The sequence below is a fragment of the Camelus dromedarius genome, chromosome 2, assembly GCF_036321535.1.
Source record: "Camelus dromedarius isolate mCamDro1 chromosome 2, mCamDro1.pat, whole genome shotgun sequence".
NCBI classification, from domain to species: Eukaryota; Metazoa; Chordata; class Mammalia; order Artiodactyla; family Camelidae; genus Camelus; species Camelus dromedarius.
This window is the reverse complement of record NC_087437.1, coordinates 9160258-9182534: the sequence shown is the minus strand read 5'-3', so window position 1 is coordinate 9182534 and position 22277 is coordinate 9160258. Positions and strand designations below refer to the sequence as shown.

Sequence of the window (22277 nt, the reverse complement as noted above, 5' to 3'; positions counted from 1 at the left end):
CCTTTAGCAGTAATGACATTTAGAATAAGGACCTATAAAACGAGAGAGCTGGGTTGTTGGACCAACTAGAGAGATCACTCTATGTCATGCAAAATGTAAAATAGCAAGAAAAGAAAAAAAGAATGAGACATAAAAGTAGTTGAAGGAGCAGTCTTTGTCTCATTTTGAGTGATGCCTTATCTGCCAGGTGGGGTTACTGTGTAACATGTACCTTGCACAATCGGCTGTCGACTTCTTTGGCATCTACCAGTCATTGCGTGTTTCAGTGATTTTCACATCAGAATGTATAAATCATCATCTCGGGTGGCACCATTTCTGTGAGCATCTCAGAAATCTTAACAGCATAGATCCTTCAGTAGAAAAGGAGCATCTGTGATGATGGAACCTTCAAAGATCCAAAAGAGGATTTCATCCAAATCCTATGGGTCAGTTCATCATGTTGACCCATTGTGCTGACTGATAAAAATACCCTTTAAGAAGAGAAGCTCACAAAACTTTCCTCCCTGTATAATCTGTATTTTTTAGAAGGGCACTTAAGACACGCTCTCTTACTTTCCTCTTGTTCTTCTTTTCTTTCTAGTCCTCTCTTGTCTTACAAAAAAAAAAAAAAAAACAGAGTTAATAAGCAAATAATTTCCATCTCATTCAGATTTATTCAACTTAAGGTAATTAAACTTCCAGGCTGAGGACACATTTATCAACCCAGATTGACCCGTCAGGCAGTGAAGAGACTTGTCCTGGCTTTGGAATTGTGTTTTAAAGGTTAGGTTACAATGGAATTTTTTTCTGAAGCAAATGACTCCTGTTAGGGCATTGCAGTGCACGAAATGCCTTTATCACTTGTGAAGTGAAAATAAAATACATGATTTTTTTCATTGTCTAAGCACCTCTGAGAATTCCCACAACACTTAGAATTATCTGTGCACATAAAATATCTGGGTGCATTCATCTGGGGCTTCTATTTTGGTAAAATGTATTTCATGCTTGCCAACCTGGGCCCAGGCTGTAATGTTCTCTGGATGCGCTTCTGGGAAGAGATGAACCAGATCAGACAGCTTAACTCTGTGAGTCGACCTGGCCGATCCTTGGTCACTTTTTGTTTTTCCCAGCTGACCTGGAAAGTTTTTAAAGTTTTGTTTTCTCTAGAAGTGCCCGCAGTAAGAGGAGGCTTACAGGAGCCAGTTGAAATCTCAAAAGGAGACATCTGTACATACATGTGTTACTTTAATCATTTATCCTGCCATCTTGTTTTTCATGAGGTTGGGAAGAGGCAAGGTGAACAAAAGAGGAGGAAATAAAGGAGACTGAGCCCAGCCTACGCTTCCTGCCTCTTCACCCCTTTCCCTCTAGTGTGGTCCAGGGCCATGAAGCCCAAAGACCAGACCCCACAGCCCCCATCCTTCCCTCTGCGTCCCCTCCTCTTTTCTGGGAGGGGCAGGTGGTGGCCATGAGTCATCCCAAGAAATCCATGGCAGGGCTGTCCAAGAGGTAAGGCCATTATGCTAAAAATAACCTGACAAGGTCTCCACCTTGTCTGCCTGCCATGGTCTTAAGCTCTGTCCTCAAATAGCCCAGTGCTGTGTCTTCTCAATCAGCTTGCCTCCTGGCTCTGACTTCTCTCCTCAGCCCTGTGAATTGGCTGTGGGGACCTGGCTGTGATCTTGACTGCTTGGCCACAGCCTTCCGAGTGCCAGGCATGGATGTGGTGTCTGCCTGGGATGCCCCCGTCCATCCAGACCTTGGACTCCACACATCCAGCCGGAGACTGCTGGCATTCTTGGCCTGGCTTCCATCAGAGCCAGAGGAATCTGCCAGGAAGGACTTGAGCAGAGCCAGTCATTTAGGCTTCTCCATTTCTAGAGAAATTTCTTCAAAAGAACCCCAAGTTGCTTTAAAACAGGTTTACAGAAAACAGGATCCATGAAAACAGAAAATCTTCTATCCCAAGAAAGATCATTTAAAAAAAAAAAATGAATCTGTAAAACAAAGTGGTTTACCCAAAGTACTGGCTTTTAATTTTAATGTTCACAGTTGGCCTTGAGTTAAACATAATCGAAATAGTGATTATGAAAAATAGCTCTACAAATATATATTCTACATAAAATAATGAGTCTTTTCTAAGGCTTTATTAAAGATTATATTTGTAAATTATTTTGTCAAAATTAGTGATGAAATTTCAGGATGTCTAATATCAAATTGTCTCTAATATGGTGTTCTGATTTGACTCATGCAATGAGATCCCAAAGGATGAAATGAAATAGAAATGCTGTCCCCATTTGAGAGGTCAGGTCGCATGAGACTAGATTTCTATCCTTTTGTAGCTATAAAAATATTTCACATTCCGTGGATTAGAATTGCCATACAGACCAACCCATCAGAGGTGATACAAGTTTATTTTTAAATTATCAGACATTATATTCTTTATTAACACAGCTCTACTTTAAAAATCTACTTATCTCAAAGTATGGAATTAAATCTTGGTTGACAGAGCTAACCAAGAATCAGAATGGATTTTTTCCCCTAAGTATGTACTCAAAATAAATAATTGGATTTGAAGCTGTTGAAATAAAGCCATAATAACTAGTCTTTTTAATAAGACCTAAGGAAAATCAAATGGTTATTCTACATCATTTAGACAAAAGAGAGATTGACATTTTTTTTTAGTGTTTCAACTAGAGTTTTGGTGAAATGGTGATAAAGTTACAATGAATATTCTCAAAAAAAAAAAAAAGAATACATGGTGTGTTGAGTTTTTGTGCAAGAGGCAATCTGCTGTGGCTTGGACTTTCTGAAACAGTGTGATCATTTATGGGCTTGTAATAGAGGAGATCATTTTATATCTGGAATTTCATGAAAAATGTGGTTTATATGGTTTCTGTAGCTAAAAAAAAGGAAGACTGGAAATTGGTCCGTTGGCTTTGCTGTAAAGAGAGGCGTTTGTTCCAGAATGTTATTATTTCTAAGCAGTCCTATTAATTTTTTCAGCAACCAACCTTTCAGTAAATAATTAGTAGAATTCTGATTTCTCCTGTTCATTTTGATGTGCACATTTTACCTAATTTCTATGTGTCCTCCAACTCTTAAAAATCTTCTTGGCTGAAGTATATTAGTATTATATGGAGACAATGACTTTGAGGGGAGAAATTCTATTGAAAAATGATTGTATTGTGTGATGACCTCCCTTCCTGTTGCCCTGCCTACAGAGGAAAAAAATCGTATTAAATTGCTGTTTTGGATGAAATTACTGATAGTTGGAGTCTTGAGACAGCACAATTTACAGTTGAAATGGAATGCTTAGCAGTTATTGAAAATTTGTTATTACACATATATGTATATATTATTAATATATCTAAATATATGTATATGTGTTTTAATATATGTAAAATATATGTATATATAATGTTATCTCAATTTAAAAAATTTTTAATTGAAGCATAGTTGATTTAAAATGTGCCAGTTTCTGGTATACAGCAAAGTGATTCAGTTATACATATATATTCTTTTTTATATTCTTTTTCATTATAGGTTATTGCAAGATACTGAATATAGTTCCTTGTGCTACATATAGGTCCTTGTTGTTCATCTCTTGATTTTTTTTAAAGGTCCTCTCTTTTTTCTATATTTCTCTCATCTTTGTGAGCCATTTCCCATAATTTATCCAGTAGAACTTACTCCCTGAAAACTCCTTTCCTGGTCCTCTGAAATTTGAGAAACAATTTTATTCTACATGTCTGAGTGTGGCAAGTGTGCATGAGTTACATCATGGTGTCCTTCTGGTGATTAAAACGTTTTCTCCGTCGTCCATCTGTGGAACACTAACATGGTAATGAAAATCGCTAAGTCAGTCTTAGACATATAGTAAGATGTCCGAGACCAGATGGGATAATGTTCTAAATTATATCCTCACTAAATATTTTATCATTGTGCCATCCGCTGTGAGAGTTTGTTTTCTTATCTTCAAGACAGCTCTCTGGTACAAAAAAAGCTTGCAGAGCTGACAATTATTCCTCCCTTTTTATTATATGGGCTGCCTTGCAGAATTCTGTGGCACAGATTTGAATCCTAGTTGGCTTGGCGTCGCTGTCTCCATGTCCTCAATCCTTTACTCATTCTAAATTCGCTTGTCAGAAGGCGCTCCCTCACTGTGTTCAGTTTCAATTAGTAGAAGCTCTCAAAATTCATGATTTATCATGTCCTAATTCTTAATAGTGAGATATTGCAGAAGGTAAACCCTCATCTTTAACCTAAAGGTCATACCCAGAAGATTATTGCCATATATAGCAATAATACATACGTAGAACAAACTACCAAAGGCAATTGCTGAAAAACCACGCTTTAACTTTTTGCCAAATTGGACATTCTCCAATACACGGGTCTCCTCATTAATGAAATGGGAAGTGTTACTGTGGCAGACAGCACATTTTTTTCCCTGCTGAAATCTCTCCAAAGAGGGGGGACTACCACTCGCAGATGTGGAAAAAGTTTTTTTTTTCCTTCCGCCTTCCTAAGGAAAAAATATATCTCTCTATTAGAAGCCCCAAAAGGCAGCTTCCTAAATTAGAGGCATCCAAATCACTTAAAATAGCTTTGGAATAAATTGATTTTCTTTTTGTCTTCCTCATTCTTTCCCTTTTGTGATGTTCATCGAAAAGTTCACAGATTCTGACAAAACTCGCCCCTTCTTCTTTGTGCTTCTCAGTTGTGGGCACCATGGCGAGACCCACTCAGTGAACTCTCCGAGGTCCTAGTGGACCTGCCTTCTGAGTAACTTCGTTTTGAATTCATTTACTTTGGATTAATTTATGCTTGGAAGGGATGAAGCATTTGTGATAGAGGAAACAAATCCTGTGGAAACAAATTCTATGGAAGCACACAGATTCTGTTAGAAAGAGAAGACTGTATCTTACAAAAGAACTCCTGGTTTAATGGTTCATGGAAGGTTAATTAAGCCCCACAGTTAGTTTTCTCTGTTTCAAAGATATGAACATGTCTCCATGTTCCCTCATTTATAATCACATACATCTCAAAAAAATGCACCCTTCGGTAGAAATACTCACTGCCTGCTTAAGTATCTACAGCATTTTTTAAGAGTTGTTCCCTAATTTATTCCAAATTCCCTCTTAGGGTTGTCAACTTGTCCTGACTTGCCTGGGACCTTTCCTGAAAATACTAAAAGTCTTTTAGTCACAAGAAAAACAGGACAGTGGTCATCCAATCCATAGTTCCCTGTTTTACATCCATGGCTTTCTATTTAAGTGCCATTATAGCTCTAATGCTGAGACCAATTCAACTAAACTAAAAACTAGTTGACAGAGCTGTCAGTGGTTGTTCCTTAAGTGTCATCCTCAGCCCCGCCAGCAGCAACAACACCTGGGTCCTTGTTAGAAATGCAAATATTGAGGCCCCAGCCCAGAACCTGGAATCATAAACCCTCAGGGCAGTAATCAACAGTCTGGGCTTTATTAAGCCTTCCACGTGGTACAGAAGAGTTTGGGAATTACTCCTTTACAGCCACAGGATTATTCTTGATTCACAGAAGTTCCCAACATCTTGGCTCCATCATTATTGGATGTTCTGAGAGCCAAAAGAGTGAAAGAAAATTTTAAGATGAAAATAATCAAGGGTGAAAACTTAGGTCAGCCGTCAGAGATCTGTTGCGTCTGTCTCTCTGCCAATTTTCAGTCCAGAGCCTGATGGGGATATGACCTCAACTTCTGAAAGAAAGGCAAATACCTAAAAGATTAAATCTGTTGACAGGAGCATCTGTATCTATCAATTACCCAGTACCTAGCAAGCTTCGTAATAGCTCTGTGTGGAATGGATTAAATATATGCTATAGGATTGAGGAAGATGATCCCCACTGACTTTTAGAAAGGGAGGCTCCAACTCGCTAAGATATTGATAAAGATTGTTGAGGTGACTGTTAGGAACCAAGAGCATCACTGGGATATTAAGTTATAAGCCCTCACACACAGCTGACGAGACACGTCCAGTCTTCTGCCCTAGAAGGAGCCCATCCTTGTGGGCTTGAAAGAAAGAAATGAGGGCAAGTTATCTGGGGAAGGAAAACACAAGACTAACTCTAATCAGCTCCCTCTCTTTCGAACAGAGACCTTCTCCTGAGGGAGAGCCATAGTCCACCCGTCTGCCCAGACTCTGAACCACTGTGGAGACGAGCAGCATTTGGGATATGGGTCCAGTGTCCCTAGAGCATCTTTCAAAATGGCAGCCCACAGCTCACAGGGTAGATTTTGTCTCACACGGGACTTGACACACACACACAGTTACTAACACTTAAAATTTGGAAATTTTACATGGCTTTTTTTGGCTTTCACCAAAATAATAAAGCATCTGATAAAACTGGACATGTATTTCTAAGATGGCAGGAACTGGCTAGAGTGGAAAATGAGCTATCCCATTTTTGCAGAGCTGTGTGCTCTCCTGTTTATCAAAGTGAGTACCGCCATCACTGTCAATTTCCCCACTTCACTCCTTCACATCGTCTGCCTTTTCCTGGTGTGTGTGTGTGTGTGTGTGTGACTCTTACCTACTATCATGCCTGCATTTACTTGATGAAATCCCAGTGTAAACCAGAGAGGTCCATCCTGAGGTCAAGAACATTTAAGAGATGTAAGATCTGAAGACACACAAAGTTCATCTGAGCTTCATTTGACCACTTGTTGGATCCTGCCTGATTCCCCAGGGATCTGGATAATTCTTACTGAGCCCCTGTGCTTCTGGAGCCTCTGATCTCCCTTCTGCTTGGCCTGATCCTCCTGCCCTCCCTCCTTCTCACTAACTGCACCCTCTCATTCTCTGCCGCCTATCCCAAGTCAAGCTTTCTTTGATCTGGTACTAACTACCACCTCCTTCTGATGGCTTCCGCAATCTTTACCTAACTTGGCAACCTGATTTCTTCAGCCATCTTACCCCCAAATTTTAGCCAGTGATAGGAACAGCCTGGTTTCCTGATATATTTTCCTATAAAATGAAAGTAATCTTACATGACCTCTCAAATCACATGGTCCTCCTAAAAAATAATGGCCAATCCCAATGAAACTCATTGATCCTGGCTTCAGGAGGAAAATCCAAAAGTTGAATCACCCATTTCTTGAAACAGGCTCTGTCTCAAATACTTTTCATCAGAATAATTAATCTGCACCTGGTGTACGGGGCACACCGTGAGATCAGCAGATAAATCACCAAGCTCACTGTGTCTGAATCTACTTGATGCAATTGTCTCGAACTAGATTGTAATTTGGGCCGCTTCGGGAAGCATCTCAAAAGTTGCAGTCAGAAATCGCTTGCCTTTCTATAATTTCTCATGCACCCAGGACATGGGAAATCTACTTCAAATGATTTAACAGTAGACAGAATTACTCACCTGACCCCTTAAGACATTAAGAGTTTTGATCAGGTTACTATAAGACTTGATTTTAAAAGTACAGTGGATCAGTTTTTTGCATGGTATTTCCAAGTCCCAGACCCTTGGAGGTGTGATAGAGTTTGAAGTACAAATATTTTTCTAATATGGTCTGGTGGCACCTCCTCCTGCTCCTTGTCCTCCTCCAAAACAGCAAATCCACTGTCCCCTCCCCTTTCATGGTATCAGAGCCCTGTTCTCAGGTACCCAAATGACATCATGTTTACTTTTTAACCTCTAGTGATCAGCACAGGCTTGGACATATGAGGGTTCAATCAAGCTCACCCCAAAAGTTCCAGGGCCAAGACAAGACTTCAGATGGAGACCACAGGCCAAAAAATGTTTACAAGTTGTACCTCAGACTTCACTAGCAGCCCCACAGCTGCACCCCCAAGATTGTCCTTGTGCCCTGAAGGGTAAGGACTGTCCCCATTTAAATCAGCCCCGGCCCTACCAAGTGGTAGCCCAGATCTGCAGGGGCAGGGCAAAGGTGGTGCCCCAAGCCAGGACTTTGGCTGGTGACTGGACCCACCCAAATCAGGCAGCCTGTGGGGGAAGCAAGCTTTCCCCCCACCATCATTTTGTGGACTGAGGATTCCCAGGTAGCATTTCCTGGACCACTATAGCAGAGGGGAGGGAGGGGAGGTTTTGAGGTCACTTTGTCTGCCTGGATGTATATTTTGGTGATTTGGTGATTTCTCTTTCTCTGGTTTCCAGTTGGAGACTGTGACCTCCTCTCAGCTCTTGACACACATAAGCATGCATGCACACACATGGACACACAGGCATAAGCATGCATGCACACACATGGACACACAGGCATAAGCATGCATGCACACACATGGACACACAGGCATAAGCATGCATGCACACACATGGACACACAGGCACAAGCATGTATGCACACATGAACCTGTGAGCGCTCAGGCTCTGCACTCCAGCCCCTGCGGCACCCAGTTCAGTCCTCGACTTCCCTTTTCTGTAACTCTCATCTCCTCAATTTTTTTTTCCTCAATTTGTTATTGAACTCTCTAAAAAGTGTTTTTATGACATCAAAACTTAGAAAAATAGACTTTTGTTTCAGTGGCTTGTGATGTGTGGGAGCCCCAGCCCAATGCAGGGGCCATTCCTGTCCATGTCTAAGAGGGTGGTTCTGTGCTCAATAGATGTTGGTTAAATTAGATCAAATACCAAGGAAAGAAACCACCAGTAATAATTTCTAAAAACTTGTGTGTTTTTTTTTTTTGTCATGAAACACCTTTTTATACTTCAGAATGTCAGCATATTTAAGAGGAAGCAGCTGTTCTGTTCACTTGCTGGAACATCTGGTTGAGACTTAAATTCCCACAAAGAAGAAGGAAATAAATTGTATATAATTCTGAGTCTTCAGTCCACAGGAAAATGGGATGAGCATCTCTAGGTTGTAATATTAATTTCTCTTACCTGGGAGGAAACTTAAATAACTCATCTCTGGTTCTCTTGCTTGGGTTATGAGGTCTGTAACTGGGAGAATAAATGTCTTACCCGGAGCATGTCACTTGGCTGTTCTGTTTTATTATCTAGAATTCAAGTTGTTGATTATTTTCTGGAAACTTTTCTTATACTTTATGAATTTTTTTTAAAAAAAGTACTTCCAGTACTTTTAAAGCACTCAAGAATGAGAGTCAAAATGGGCCACTCTGAATACTGACAAGTTTCCTTTCATTCTCTTCTAAAGCCCCACTCCACAAAGTATTACCAATCTGTTTTGATGCCAAAACCAAATAGTGACAGTTACAAAAATGAATATTTGCTACAGGGAGCTGGCATAAAAATTGCATGGAAATATAAAACCCAATATCTCAAACCTCTCTCTTCCCACTGAAGTGCACCCATGATTTTCCACTCCCTGTCACATGTACAGTTCCTAGAGGGTCATTGGTTGAATGGTGCAAAGAAATCTGAATTTGCCTCTGGGAAACATTAGGAAAAGTGAATTGTTATTCTAGTTTCTCATCTTTGGGGGAAAAAAGAAAAGAATAGGGTACAATAAGGAAGGCCTGTGGATGACTCTTACCATTTTGCAAAAGGGTTTATTTGAGGGCTGTTGGTTTTCCTTTTTTTTTCCCCTTCCTCCTAAGTGTATTCCAGCAACTTAATACTTGAACATAAATGGATGATTGGACATGCATGATCGACTTTAACTAGGGCCATGTCTTGTTTCTTTTAAAGTCAAAATTTTAAGATGCTATCTTCAAACATTCATAAGACATCATGACCAATTGGAATTAATGGAAAGGGGTGTAGTTGGTCCTTTTATGCAAAAAAAAAATCACAATTTTAACAATAAAAAAATAAATGAAGAGCATGTGCTTCTGACCCAGACTGAGTCTGAGTTCAAACCATTCCACTGCAGCTGGTGGCTCTGGCATTTGGCATGTTCCCAAGCCTCTCCATCCCTCAGCTTCTTCTCTAAGATGAGGATAAAAATGATATGCCCCTCTTAGCTTTTTTGTTTTTAATTCAAGTATAGTTGATTTGCAGTGTTGTTCAATGTTGTGTTAGTCTCAGGTGTACAGCAAAGTGGTTCAGTTATACTATAATACATATTGTACTGTTATATAATATTTAATACATACTATACTATGTATTCTTTTTCAGATTCTTTTCCATTAGAGGCTATTACAAAATATTGAATATAGTTCTCTGTTATACCGTAGGACCTTGTTGTTTATCTATTTTATATATAGTAGTTTATATCTGTTAATCCCAAACTCCAAATTTCCCTCTTAATTTTTTTTATGAGGACTGAATGAATTAATACCTGTGACTGCTTTAAAAGTGCTTCTACCATCATTAACTATAATTGCGTTGTTCATACATTCACTCATTTGTTCATTTATTGTTTTTTTTTCAGTCAGTATTTATTGAATGCCTTTTTTTATACCAAGTAGAAGTGCAAGGGTATAGCAATGACCAAAACTGTTGAAGGATTAAGTTTACTATTATTTCAAGTCCTCATGGGATGTCTCACAGACCACTCAGTACAGGATGGATATTTATTTTTTGTTTGTTTGTTTGTTTTATTTGTGCAGGATGGATATCTATTGTCTTTTCCATTCCCGGTGGCTTAGCACAGCACCTAGCACAAACAAACTGCCCAATGAATGTTAATGGGATGAAATTCAAGTGCATGAGTCACTGCAACCTACAATAACAATTTGGAATTGCAGTAAGGATTTAGAATTGGGAGATGCAATGTCAAGTCCTAGTTTTACTGAAATTTCCCAATCTAAAATCCAAGATAGCTATACTATGAAACCACTAAGATCCTTTCTATGATTCTGCAAAGTAACTGAAATGATGATATGTTGACTGGTTATAAATTGATTTTTCTCAAATTGGATAAACTTTTAATTTTAGAATAGCTTTAAATCTATAGAAAAGGTGCAAGAATATCACGGGGCAGGGGGGGTCCTCTGCATGCTCTCAGTTTCCCTTATTGTCAACATCTCATCACTACAGAGCGTTTGTCAAAGGTAATGAACTGATATTAATGCCTTACTAATTAGCTGAAGTCCATACTTTATTCAGATTTCCTAAGTTTTTACCTAATTTGGTTTTGGCCCCAGGATCCCAACTAGGACAACACATTATATTTAGTCATTCTATCTCCTTAGACTTGTCAATTTTTCAGACTTTTCTTGTTTTGGTGACCTTGACATTTTTGAGGACTACTGATCAGGAATTTTGTAGAATATCCTTAAATTTAGGTTTATGTATGCTTTTCTCATGGTTAGACAGGGGTTATGAGTTTGGGGGAGGAAGATCACAGAGGTAGTTCTTGACATCACATAATGTCAAGAGTATATGCTATTAACATGATCAATGATTCAAAATTATATTTTAATGAGTGGATAAGAATAATGTAAAATTGGTTATTTAATGTACCATATTAAAGAAAATCTCTTTGCTGTATGTAATTTTATATGCAATGTGCAGTCATCCCTCACTCTGTACAGGGAGTTGTTTCCAGAACCCCTACAGATACCAAAATCCATGGATGCTCGAGTGCCTTATATGAAACGACATAGTATTTGCATATAATCTATACACATCCTCCCATTTACTTTAAAAACATCATCTCCGATAACTTATACTACCTAATACAATGTAAATGTTACATAAATAGTTGCAAATACAATGTAAATGCTATGTAAATAGTTGCCTACACACAGTAAATTCAAGTTTTGCTTTTTAGAACTTTCTGGGGTTTTTAAAAAAATATTTGTAATCTCCGGTTGGTTGAATCCACAGATGCAAAACCCCAGATATCAAAAGCCAACTGAATAAAAGAATTGATTCTTTTGTGGCATAATCTTAAAATATATTTACCTTACTTTAAAAAAAAAAAGTCCCCCTAACTTCTGAGAAATGAAAAGTAAGTGAAAAATTCATGTCTTGTTATAAATTAATAGTAATCCTACCTTGTGGACCCAAGATCTATATATTACGTTTCAAGTGAAAAATATAACTGTATTTCTTTCAAATTAGCCTCAAGCTTGAGAAAATAACAGATCTTTGCTCAGCTGTGTGGTCTAAAAGATGCAGCGAAGTAAGAAGCCGGGAAGATAAGTGAAGCGTTTTGATACTAATTCCCCTAAGCTGGTCTCATGCAAGGGGCTTGCTCTAAGAAATGTTAATACTTCACTAAACCCTGCGCATAGAGAATCTGGAGTCTCTAATCTTTGGCGTCCTTGGTATAAAGGTACATTATCCTCTGGGGTTAGGAAAGACACTAATGCAGCTGTCATAGGGACTGGATGAGCCACGGTTTTGTTTATTCTATACTTTTGTTACGAATTTCACCGCAAATAGAGAAGTTGGTTGAGGGTTACTATAACCTATGCCATGTATAATTTTCTGATCAAGCCATAAAATAAATATTGTCAACCCTTTTCCAAAAGGAAAAGTTGTTGGAAGCAGGGTGTTACTAGGGATATCCTTAGATTTAAATGAAAATAAACGCCCACAGTATTACACTCGGGTTCCAGCCTGTGACCACACTAAGTTTCAGTATACCTGTATTTATGGTTGTCACTCCCCACAGAACTGATCATCAAAACAGTTTAGTGGTTTTAGCCCACTACCGTTTGTGACCTTAAGGTGGAGGTTCACAATCACGGCCAAGAGCATCACTCACAACATTTTTTCCTCAAACCCCTGATTTCTTCATTCCATGAAACACTTTTCCTGACTCACTGGATACTACTTGTGCAGCCTTTGGAAATTCCCTTAACTCCTGACATTTCTTCATTTGTGCAGGTTAGCCATTGGCAATTATTCACAGACACACATGCACAAGCTTTCCAAGAATAATTTCTGGTTTGCTAGAAGCAATGAATGCCTACTGGACCATCTCAAGTTGGTCATTGTGTTTTATGCCGTAGGTCTCAGAAATACTCTTTGGCTGTTACCTGATATTTTAATATGGGGACCTTAGTAGGCAAGTAAACACTAATCAGGAGGTGGACTTTTCAGCTTTTAAAATGTGTTCTGGTGGGAATATTTGATGTTAGGGTAATTTTATTTATTTTCCTCTAGCCATGAGATAAACTAGTCATAGCAATATGATTTTTTTTTAGGTAACATGATTGGTGGATATATTCTCCATGCCACTGAAAGGGATTTACTTAGTGATTTTACAGTAAAATAAGTGATTAAAAGTATATGAAGAGTCAGGCAAAGGAAAGACCCAGAAGAATTGTTTTACACAACAGCCCTCAACAAGAGCTCATTTCTCTTCTGATTGACTAGTGTTTCTGATGCCATATTTGGGAAAAAGCCATAACCCACCTCATGCACATCCCCCCCTCTGTCTGTGGATCAAAGGGGAAATCCAAGCTGAAAGGCATCTTGTAACCGCAGTCAACTCTTGAGATCATCAACTACCACGAAGTAAGCGTTTATGAGGACAACACTTCATTGCAGGTAGACTCCCATCCTTAACAGCCACCACCCACTCTATTCATCGTGGACTTTTCAGTGTGGCATTGGATGGTGACCATCACAGTATATGGAATAAGACACAATTTCAAGAGCAGCTGTAGCTGGAGAGGCAGCTGGAGAATATTCTGAAGAGGAACTTAAGAACTAGCATAGCCAGGAGGCAGGAAAAAGTAATCTAAGAGTAGGAAGGTTAGGGCATAAGGCTCCTTGGCAGTTCATTTTTGGATATGGCAAACGGTGCTAACATTGTGTTAAGTAGCACATTTGGGACGGGAGCTGTGTATACCCAAGTGAAGTAAGGACAAGCTGGTTTCACTTTGGAGGCTGACCTCTCTAGATTTAGAATCAGGTTTCAGAGCCAGAAGGTTGTACAGTTACAGTGCATCCACACTTTCCTCGTCATCACACTCTGAAAAGCTGTGACATTAACATGGTGTGACCAGTCTGTGAATTCCTTATAAAGAGTGGCCATTGATGTTTGATACTTTTGTGTCACGAACTTCCTGAACATAACCTGGTGCAGAACATGCGTTTAATAAATATGCCAGATTAGAATTCCTCTTATTTGTATATCTATGATTATTGTACTTGTTGAAGATAGAGCTCTTTGCAGATAAGGCAGTGATTTTTTTTATCTGAACAAAGTAATGTCTTATTAGGGTTCATTTTCTGTATTTTGCACAAGCACACACAGCAGGATCAGTTTTTTGTTTTTTGTTTTTTGTTTTTTTTTAGTAGTTAAGGAAGGAGATGTAGAAGGAAAATAAAAAGACAAGTGGTAATGAAAAAAAAAAGAAAATATCTTAAAAGCATTAACCCGCCATTTTATTTCTTTAAAAGCCATCCTTGTGGAAATATACAAAGCTCAATACGCTGTAAAGATTATTTTACTAAGGCCGTATGTTAACAAGAGAAATTTGTGAATATGTTTATTTACTCCCTGGAAAAATTAGCATGTTTGTTATCTATCTTAAGAATTGCCTGAATGTTTTATATCACTATAAAAACTGCATGTGGTCATCTACAGCCATACCTCCGTTCCTCGGGAGATGATTGACGTATAGTTGACAAGCGTCGATTGCTCGGTGTGTTTATTGTTATTAGCAGAGAGTATATTAGTGACCCGTGTCCAAATAGGGAAGGCTAATACCACTGTTTTTTGTTTTTTGTTTTTTGTTTTTTCCTTTTTCTTCTGTGCTATTTTGAACGCAGACAGCACCACAGGGACACCAGCAATATCGACGACAACTGTGGAAGTTCGCAAAAGCAGTGTTATGACAACTGAGATCACCTCCAAAGTGGAGAAAAGCCCCACGACAGCCCCTGGCAATAACTCGTGTCCTTCCGCGGAGACCGAGGAAGAAAAGGCGAAACGGCTCCTCTACTGTTCGCTATGCAAGGTCGCCGTCAACTCCGCGTCTCAGCTGGAGGCTCACAACAGTGGTGAGATGCAGCGATTTCTTTTCTGTCTCAACAGCTCTGCAATTATCTGCCTCTGAATAGATTAGCTTTTTTGCAGCAGGGGACAGAGGGGCGGCGGGAAACTGGCAGTTATTACATGGAATTCATTAACCATTAGAAAGTGAAAATGACAAGCAAAGTGTCATTTATATGGGGGCCAGGCAGGGTTTCCAGGGCTCTGGTGCCGTGCTGTGTATGTGTCTGTGTGTATGGATGTGTGTTTGTGTTTTATTAAACATTAGGAGAGACAGTCAAATATTCTAAATTATAAGCTTTGCGTGTACATGGTTTCTGGATTGCTGTGTTACTTCTAAATGAAGTTTTCTCAAGTTGTACCGGTAATATCGTTGCAAAATTTGGTGGCATGACTCCATGTACTTTTGGTTAAAACCTCCCTATCATGGTTTCATGGCAAATAATGTTGTTCAGGCTAAGTCTGTTTGACTCAGACAATTAAATTTAAGAAAGTGCTTATTATAGGCAGCCACTCAGGTTATGATCGCTACACGTAATACTTTATTTACTCCTTCTGACAAATCTAAATATATTTTTCTTCTTTTTTGATTGAGTCTCCGAGATGACACATGACCAATTAGGTGACAGAGCCATTATTTAAACCCAGGTTTCTCTAACTTAAACACTGAATTTTAATACAGCATAACAGACAATACCGATAAGCCTAGATGAATGTTCTCCTGATATATTTTGATTCTGTCTACCTGCTCCCCCTCAATATCTATATTTTTATCTCTATCTATACATAAAGATGATATATACCTGTATCTAAACCAATCGACATAGATATGTAGAGTGTAGGTCCATAACCCATATTAATTTGTATAGATATAGATTATATATATATATATATGTATATTTATAGCCTGCCTGAGATTCTATCCAGCCCTTTGGCCCAAGATCAGCTCTTCTCTGAAAGACTGGGTTCATTGCCAGGACTCTCTTAGCAATTACAACAGAAAAAGAATCATTTGTGAATCATACCCTGAGTTAATAGTGCAGCTGTGTGTTGATGGAGGCATTGACCAATCATTGGGCTGCACTCGTAATATTTAAGTATTGACTTCAAGACTCTAAGGGAGTAATTGCAGATGGAGAACAATTCCTTGTGCACATGTCTTCCTCCTGCAGGCAGCATGAGCTGTGGTCAGGGAGAGGTCAGGAGTTCAGGGGCTGAGACACACAGAAAAGCATCTGGCCCCATGTCAGAATCTGTTTTGGTAAAACCATTCAGATTTTACCCGTGTTTACTCCTGCAAATACATTCTTCCTGGATGCAAGATAATTGGGAGACCATGGATATCATTGGAAGTCCATTTATTTCTCAAGAATTCTTTTTTTTTTAATTGAAATTACAATGTGTTTGTTTCTTGTGTCAGCACAATGTCCCAGTTATATATATATATATATATATATATATATATGCATATATATATGCATATATATATATATGCAAAATGAATATATATATATTCATTTTCATATTTTTTAGGAAAGGTTATTACAAGATGTTGAATATAGTTCCCTGTGCTATACAGCAGAAACTTTTTAATTCTATTTTTCTATATAGTGGTTAACATTTGTAAATCTCAAACTTCCAAATTTATCCCTTCTCACCCCCTTTCCCCAATAACCATGATTTTTTACTATGTCCGTGAGTCTGTTTCTGTTTTGTAGATGAGTTCATATTGTCCTTTTTTTCTTTCTTTCTTTTTTTTTTAGATTCCACATATGAGTGATATCATATGGTATTTTTCTTTCTCTTTCTGGCTTACTTCACTTAGAATGATAATCTCTAGGTCCCTCCATGTTACTGCAAATTGCATTATTTTAGTCTTTTTTATGGCTGAGTAGTATTCCATTGTATTCTTGATCATTCCTCATAGTAACAGAGATACACATTGTTTTTCTTTTAATTTTTTAAAATTTTTTATTGATGTGTAGTTGATTTACAGTGTTAGTTTCAGGTATACAGCAAAGTGATTCACTTATACATACACATACATACACAATTACATGTATTTTTAGATTCTTTTCCATTATGGGTTATTACAAGAAACACAGTTCCCTGTGCTGTACAGTAGGTCCTTGTTGTTTACCTATTTTATATATAGCAGTTTTGACAGTTTGACAGAAAAACCCAATTTTGACCAAAAAACAAACCATACCACTTAAGACGAGTTCATTTATCAAGAATGTGAATATCTTTCCCAAATTCTCAACAGAAACATCTGATTAACACACAAGGAAGAAATTGCTTATTTGTTTATATCACATCAGGTCAGCATTTTTCATACTCCCAATTATATGGTCATCTCTGGTTTGTGTGTCAGGGTTGCCCTTGGAGCTATAAAAATACAGATATTCATATATTTCACATGAATGTAAAACTATACCCATATATTCATATAGAAATACATTTGTATTTATTTAAACATATTTAAATAGAAATATGTGTTTATATATAGAGAGAGGAATATATTTCCTAAGTGCAGGGATTCTGATTTATTACATATCCAGGGCCTGGGGAGCTCTAGTGTTTGGAAAAAGTAAAAAAATTTCCATGTGGCCGATGATGTGCTAATTTAATTTAGGCTGAATCTCAACTGTCACCACCGCAATTGTTTAGCATATAGACCAATGGAATGTTTTCTTAGGGAGTGGTCTCTATCATTGACACTATCTGGAGTTCCCAGTTCAGGTGCAGGTGGAGAGCAGACCACCTTTCTACAGTTTATTCAAGTCCTCTGGTGCTGCCTGCGCCCACCCCCACCCCATCAACATGACTTTAAAAGACTTCTCTTTCTTCTTAAAGCCAGATACTGGGAAAACGCCCTTGAGGTTGGGCTGTGTTTCACTAAGTTTGAATGCCAATTTTGACCAGAAATAAACCAAGCTGCAGCATAAGGAAATGTGTCCTTTGCATTTCAATTGTAATTCTAGGTGTTTCCCCCCACTCCATTAGAAATGCATAATGGACATAAAATAAGGGAGGGAGCACTGAGTTCAAGGTTATGCACTATGGTCTGCTCATGGGAAGCCAACCAGCTTCAAAACATGGTCTTCTCTTAATCCTGAAAAATGCATTCTTAATCGTAAGTGTTGGGAATACAGCTTCCATCAAACACTGCTCTTGTTAAGGTCCAATGGAATGGACTAGAATGGACCAGAAGTGATCAGACTAAATTTCTACCTCAGATCTGCAGAGAACTTTTCTGTGTGAACCTGGACAAGTCACTTGTCCTCTTTGGGCTTCTCTCTGTCTGTCTGTCTGTCTCTCTTCCCCTAATGGAGTTAAGAGGCCATGTGACACCTTGTGAGGATGAAATATTGTTGCCTGATTATTAGTAAAACCACAGCTGTAGCTCACAATTGTATTTCATTTGCTTTCCCTCTTTTTTTTCACTAATGTGTAACCGCTAAAAGTTGCAGTTAATTGATTTATATGCGTAGCCTTGGAACATAGGATATGAAGGGGGCACTTCTGCTTTGCTTTTTTTTTTTTTTTTTCACAGTTTAGGAGAAGTGGTTCTCCTTAGCTTGCTAGCATGATTCACAGAACAGTCTAAGAATGCTTTAAACACCTTAAGAGAACATAATCTTTTCAAGAGATCAGGAAATCTTTTACTTGAATGTTATGGACACAGATATTATAAAAGATGTGTTTTGATGTGTTTTGTTTTTTTCTTTAAAGAAATTCACCCCAGATATCCTCCTAAGTAATGCTTTGCTTAGCTGACTTTGATGATTTTTCTCTACATAACTGAAAAAAAAACTTTGAAATATTTTAGAGTTAGGACTTATTACTGTCTTGGGCAGATTTTTTCTGGTAATGACTTGAAGTGGTAACATTTGATCATTTTCACTAAGCTCTTTCCAGCTTTTCTGTCCCTGCACAGAGGTCACTCTGTCCCTCACTAAGTTTTAATGTATAGAAAAGACAACTATCAAAGGATGCACTTAACTAAATTTTAAAATGTTTAGAAATTTTTGAATGTTTGCCCAAACAAAAAGGCAATGTTGAGATGGATAAAGAGAAGGTTGGCTAAAATTTACCGAGCACATGGGAGTGCCAGAAATAATCCTTAAGACAAAAAAAAATGCATCACACTTCAATAGAGCAGATAATTTTCTTTTTCCACAGCTGAGGACATTGAGGCACAAATAAATCTAAATTACACAGCTGATGGAGGCGAAGTCAGACCATTCCAGAGTCTGAGCTCACAACTCTCTTTACAGATATTTGTTTGTTGATCTTTATTAATCTCTAATACTTCAGCTAATCTTCACTGATCGTCTGTTATTAGGCACAGAGAATACCAATTTGAGCAAAGCCCAGAAGGTGCCTTCAAGAAGCCCACGTCTAGTACGTGTCTGTGCGTTGAGGGAGAGGATTTGTAAAGACTTGTTTCATCAAGAGGTCTGTCATTTCATGTTTCAGGTGAAAAATACTTAAGCCAGTCAGCTGCGGTCAATGTTCATGGCCTAATTATTATCTAGACCGAAAGATTACCTGCCACTCCTATTTGCCATCTTCTAAGGTGGTATGATAAGACTTCAATTTGATTGAAAATACAGATGGAGACTCCTTTCACAATTCTGCTACTGTGCCTTCTTTAAACTTTCTACAAATGAATGGAAGACCAGTTCAGCCCCGTACTTCTCTGTGTCCTGCAAGTTCACGAAGGGCCTATGTGAGGATGACAGCTGTACTGTCTAACACAGGAACCACTAGTCTTAGGTGGCTATTTAAATTTAAGTTAATTACCAATTCAGTTGCAGTTGCAGTAGCCTCCTGTGATGAATGGCCGCCATATTGGAGAATGCAGACGGAGAACATTTCCACCCCAGAAGTTTCTATCAGACAGTGTACTAGAGCTACCATTCATAAATAATCTATTTCTGGGATTACAGTATGGCTGATTTGGGATATCTTATCTAACATGTGAGCATTCAGGGTTGAGTTTTTACGTTTGGTGACATCTTACCAATTAGCCACCAGAATGAATGACTTCAGAGTTGCGTCAAGATGTGTTTTCCTACTGGGTACTTTCATGTGCTGTTCTTGGTCAAAGTGGTTTCATGTGCAAACCAAGGAGAATGTTCAACCTATGTTATTTTTCCTACTCGTGTCTAATATAAACTCAGTGATATTTGGAACATTTCAGGACGTTTGCACGTGAAACTGTGTCCCTGCGGAGGGTGTGCCGCTTGAAGGTGAGAGGTGGGTGGGCTTTTGTTCACCTTATACCTTTCTGTGCTCTTGCAATTTTCTACCAAGAGCAAGTGTTAACTTTCATTTAAAAAAGTAAAGGGGGTTGGAGGGTGTAGCTCAGTGGTAGAGTATGTGTTTAGCAAGCACAAGGTCCTGGGTTCAACCCCCAATACCTCCAGTAAAAATAAATAAATAAACCTATTTACCTCCCCTCCCCTCCAAAAACACCAAAGGCCAAAAATAATAATAATAATAATAAACTGAATGTTTAAAAAAATTAATAATGTAAAAACTAAAAATAAAACGAGTTACACAAAAAGTAAACCAAAATAGCTTTTTATAAATAAGACAACATTATATCTATTATTCCACGAAAGTGTCTCATTTCTCCATTTATCGAGTGTTTATTATGTGAAAACATTTTTGCTAGGCTGTCTTGGGTAATGGATATAAAAGCAATGTGGCATTTTTTTCCATGTTCTTAAGGGTCTTTTTTTTTTTTTTTTTTAATTGAAGTATAGTTGATTTAAAATGCTGTATTAGTTTCTGGTGTGGAGCATAGTGATTCAGTTATACACGTATCTGTTCTTTTTCATATTCTTTTTTCATTATATAACAATTGAATCTAGTTTCCAGTACTGTGTAGTAGGTCCTTGTTGTTTACTGATTTTTTATGTAGTAGTTGATCTGCGAATCGCAAACTCCTGATTTCTCCCTCCTTAACGGCCTTGTTTTTAAGGAGATGGGACGGGTGCCCATAAAGATTGTTAAATGCACGTCTAAAGCAGCTCGGGAAAGCTTTCGTGTTCCCCGTAGTCCACTGTTATGGATAAAAGAGGCTTTCTGGATGCTTGATGATCGTCCTCACATGTGGGAGGTCAAGGGTTACTGCTACATGGAGTCCACACATTCATCTTCGCATCAGACCCAGCCCGTGCTCTGCCACTGGGTCCCTGAGGCTGCAGAGCTCTTCCCTGAGCCGTCTGCGGTCACCGAGGCCGTCCCCGCTGGTGCTGGGTGGCTTCCTCCCACCCTGTTCATCGCTCTTCCTCGGAGGCCCTTTCCGATGCTGAAAGCAAGGTTGTCCTTTCCTCTGTTTTTGGACTCTTGTTTTGCGGGTCTCTACTTCCGCCTCTGCAGTTTGGACATTAGGGACATTACTGGTGAATCAACAAATTACTTTCAACCAGGGAGCCGACATAAATAACACCATTTTTTACTCATTCGGGGCATTACTTGGTCACCTGACACAGCGGATGCTGTTCTGGGTACTTAATTTTGTGGATGTGCTGATAAAAGTTAAACCAAGGTTTTCAGAGACAAAATGAAAATAACATTAATGTGGAAAATACATATCATATAGGAGGCAGGGTAATAAAAGGTTAATTTGACATTTAGAGGATAAAAAAAGAGAGAAGATAGAGTCTTGTGATGCCACTATTACAGTTCAAGTGTAGAGATGCAAGATAATTTTGTCCTTAGGAGACACAAGAGCCAGACCATGATGCCATTATATTGAATGCTGTAAATAGCCACATCAGAAAACACCTTTGCACTTTGCTGTCTGTATGGAAGGTGGTCACTTTCCTGCCCACGTATCTATAAGCCGAATCCTCTGAACTTGTCTATGAGAAGGGAAACAAGTGATCACCTGCAGTCACATGGGTTTGCTAAGGGTCTATTAAATATAAATATAATACTATTAAATATCATCTCATGAGCATTCTGGAAAGTTGAACTTTAAGGTATTGAAATTTATTTTATAGAGAGGTGAATTTTGCAGACTCCGCCAGGATACATTCATCTTACAGACAAACCCCTCTGAGACTTCCTTTGTAATGTTGAGAAAATTAATTTGACAGCGTGAATTGAGACTTAAAAATAGTCATATTTTGTCCCTATAATTACCCTCTTTGAAAAGCTGTCCTAAGGAAACAACCTTAGGATAGATTTTAAAAGATTATTGAGTAGGATGTTCACTATAAAATAATTATAGAGGGAAAAAATAAAATAATACAAATGTCTAATATGAGATGAGTGGCTAAGTATATAACATTCATGTACTGTAAACCCATGTTGTCATTAAAAACCATGTGCATTTCTAAAAGTATATCGAATTCCACGGAAATTTCTACACAAAGTTACTTTAACAAGTCATCCAAACTTTTTAAAATA

At 38.3% G+C, this 22277-nt stretch overlaps 1 protein-coding gene across 2 annotated transcripts in view; it reads left to right on the top strand.

The window, feature by feature from the left end:
• Positions 1–22277, top strand: part of ZNF385D (zinc finger protein 385D) — a 771052-nt gene that overhangs the window by 741048 nt on the left and 7727 nt on the right. For both annotated transcript variants that reach the window (XM_064491067.1, XM_031432497.2), the window contains one exon: positions 14624–14854. In XM_064491067.1, coding sequence (XP_064347137.1) covers positions 14624–14854 — 231 coding nt within the window. The remainder of the gene's footprint in view (positions 1–14623; positions 14855–22277) is intronic.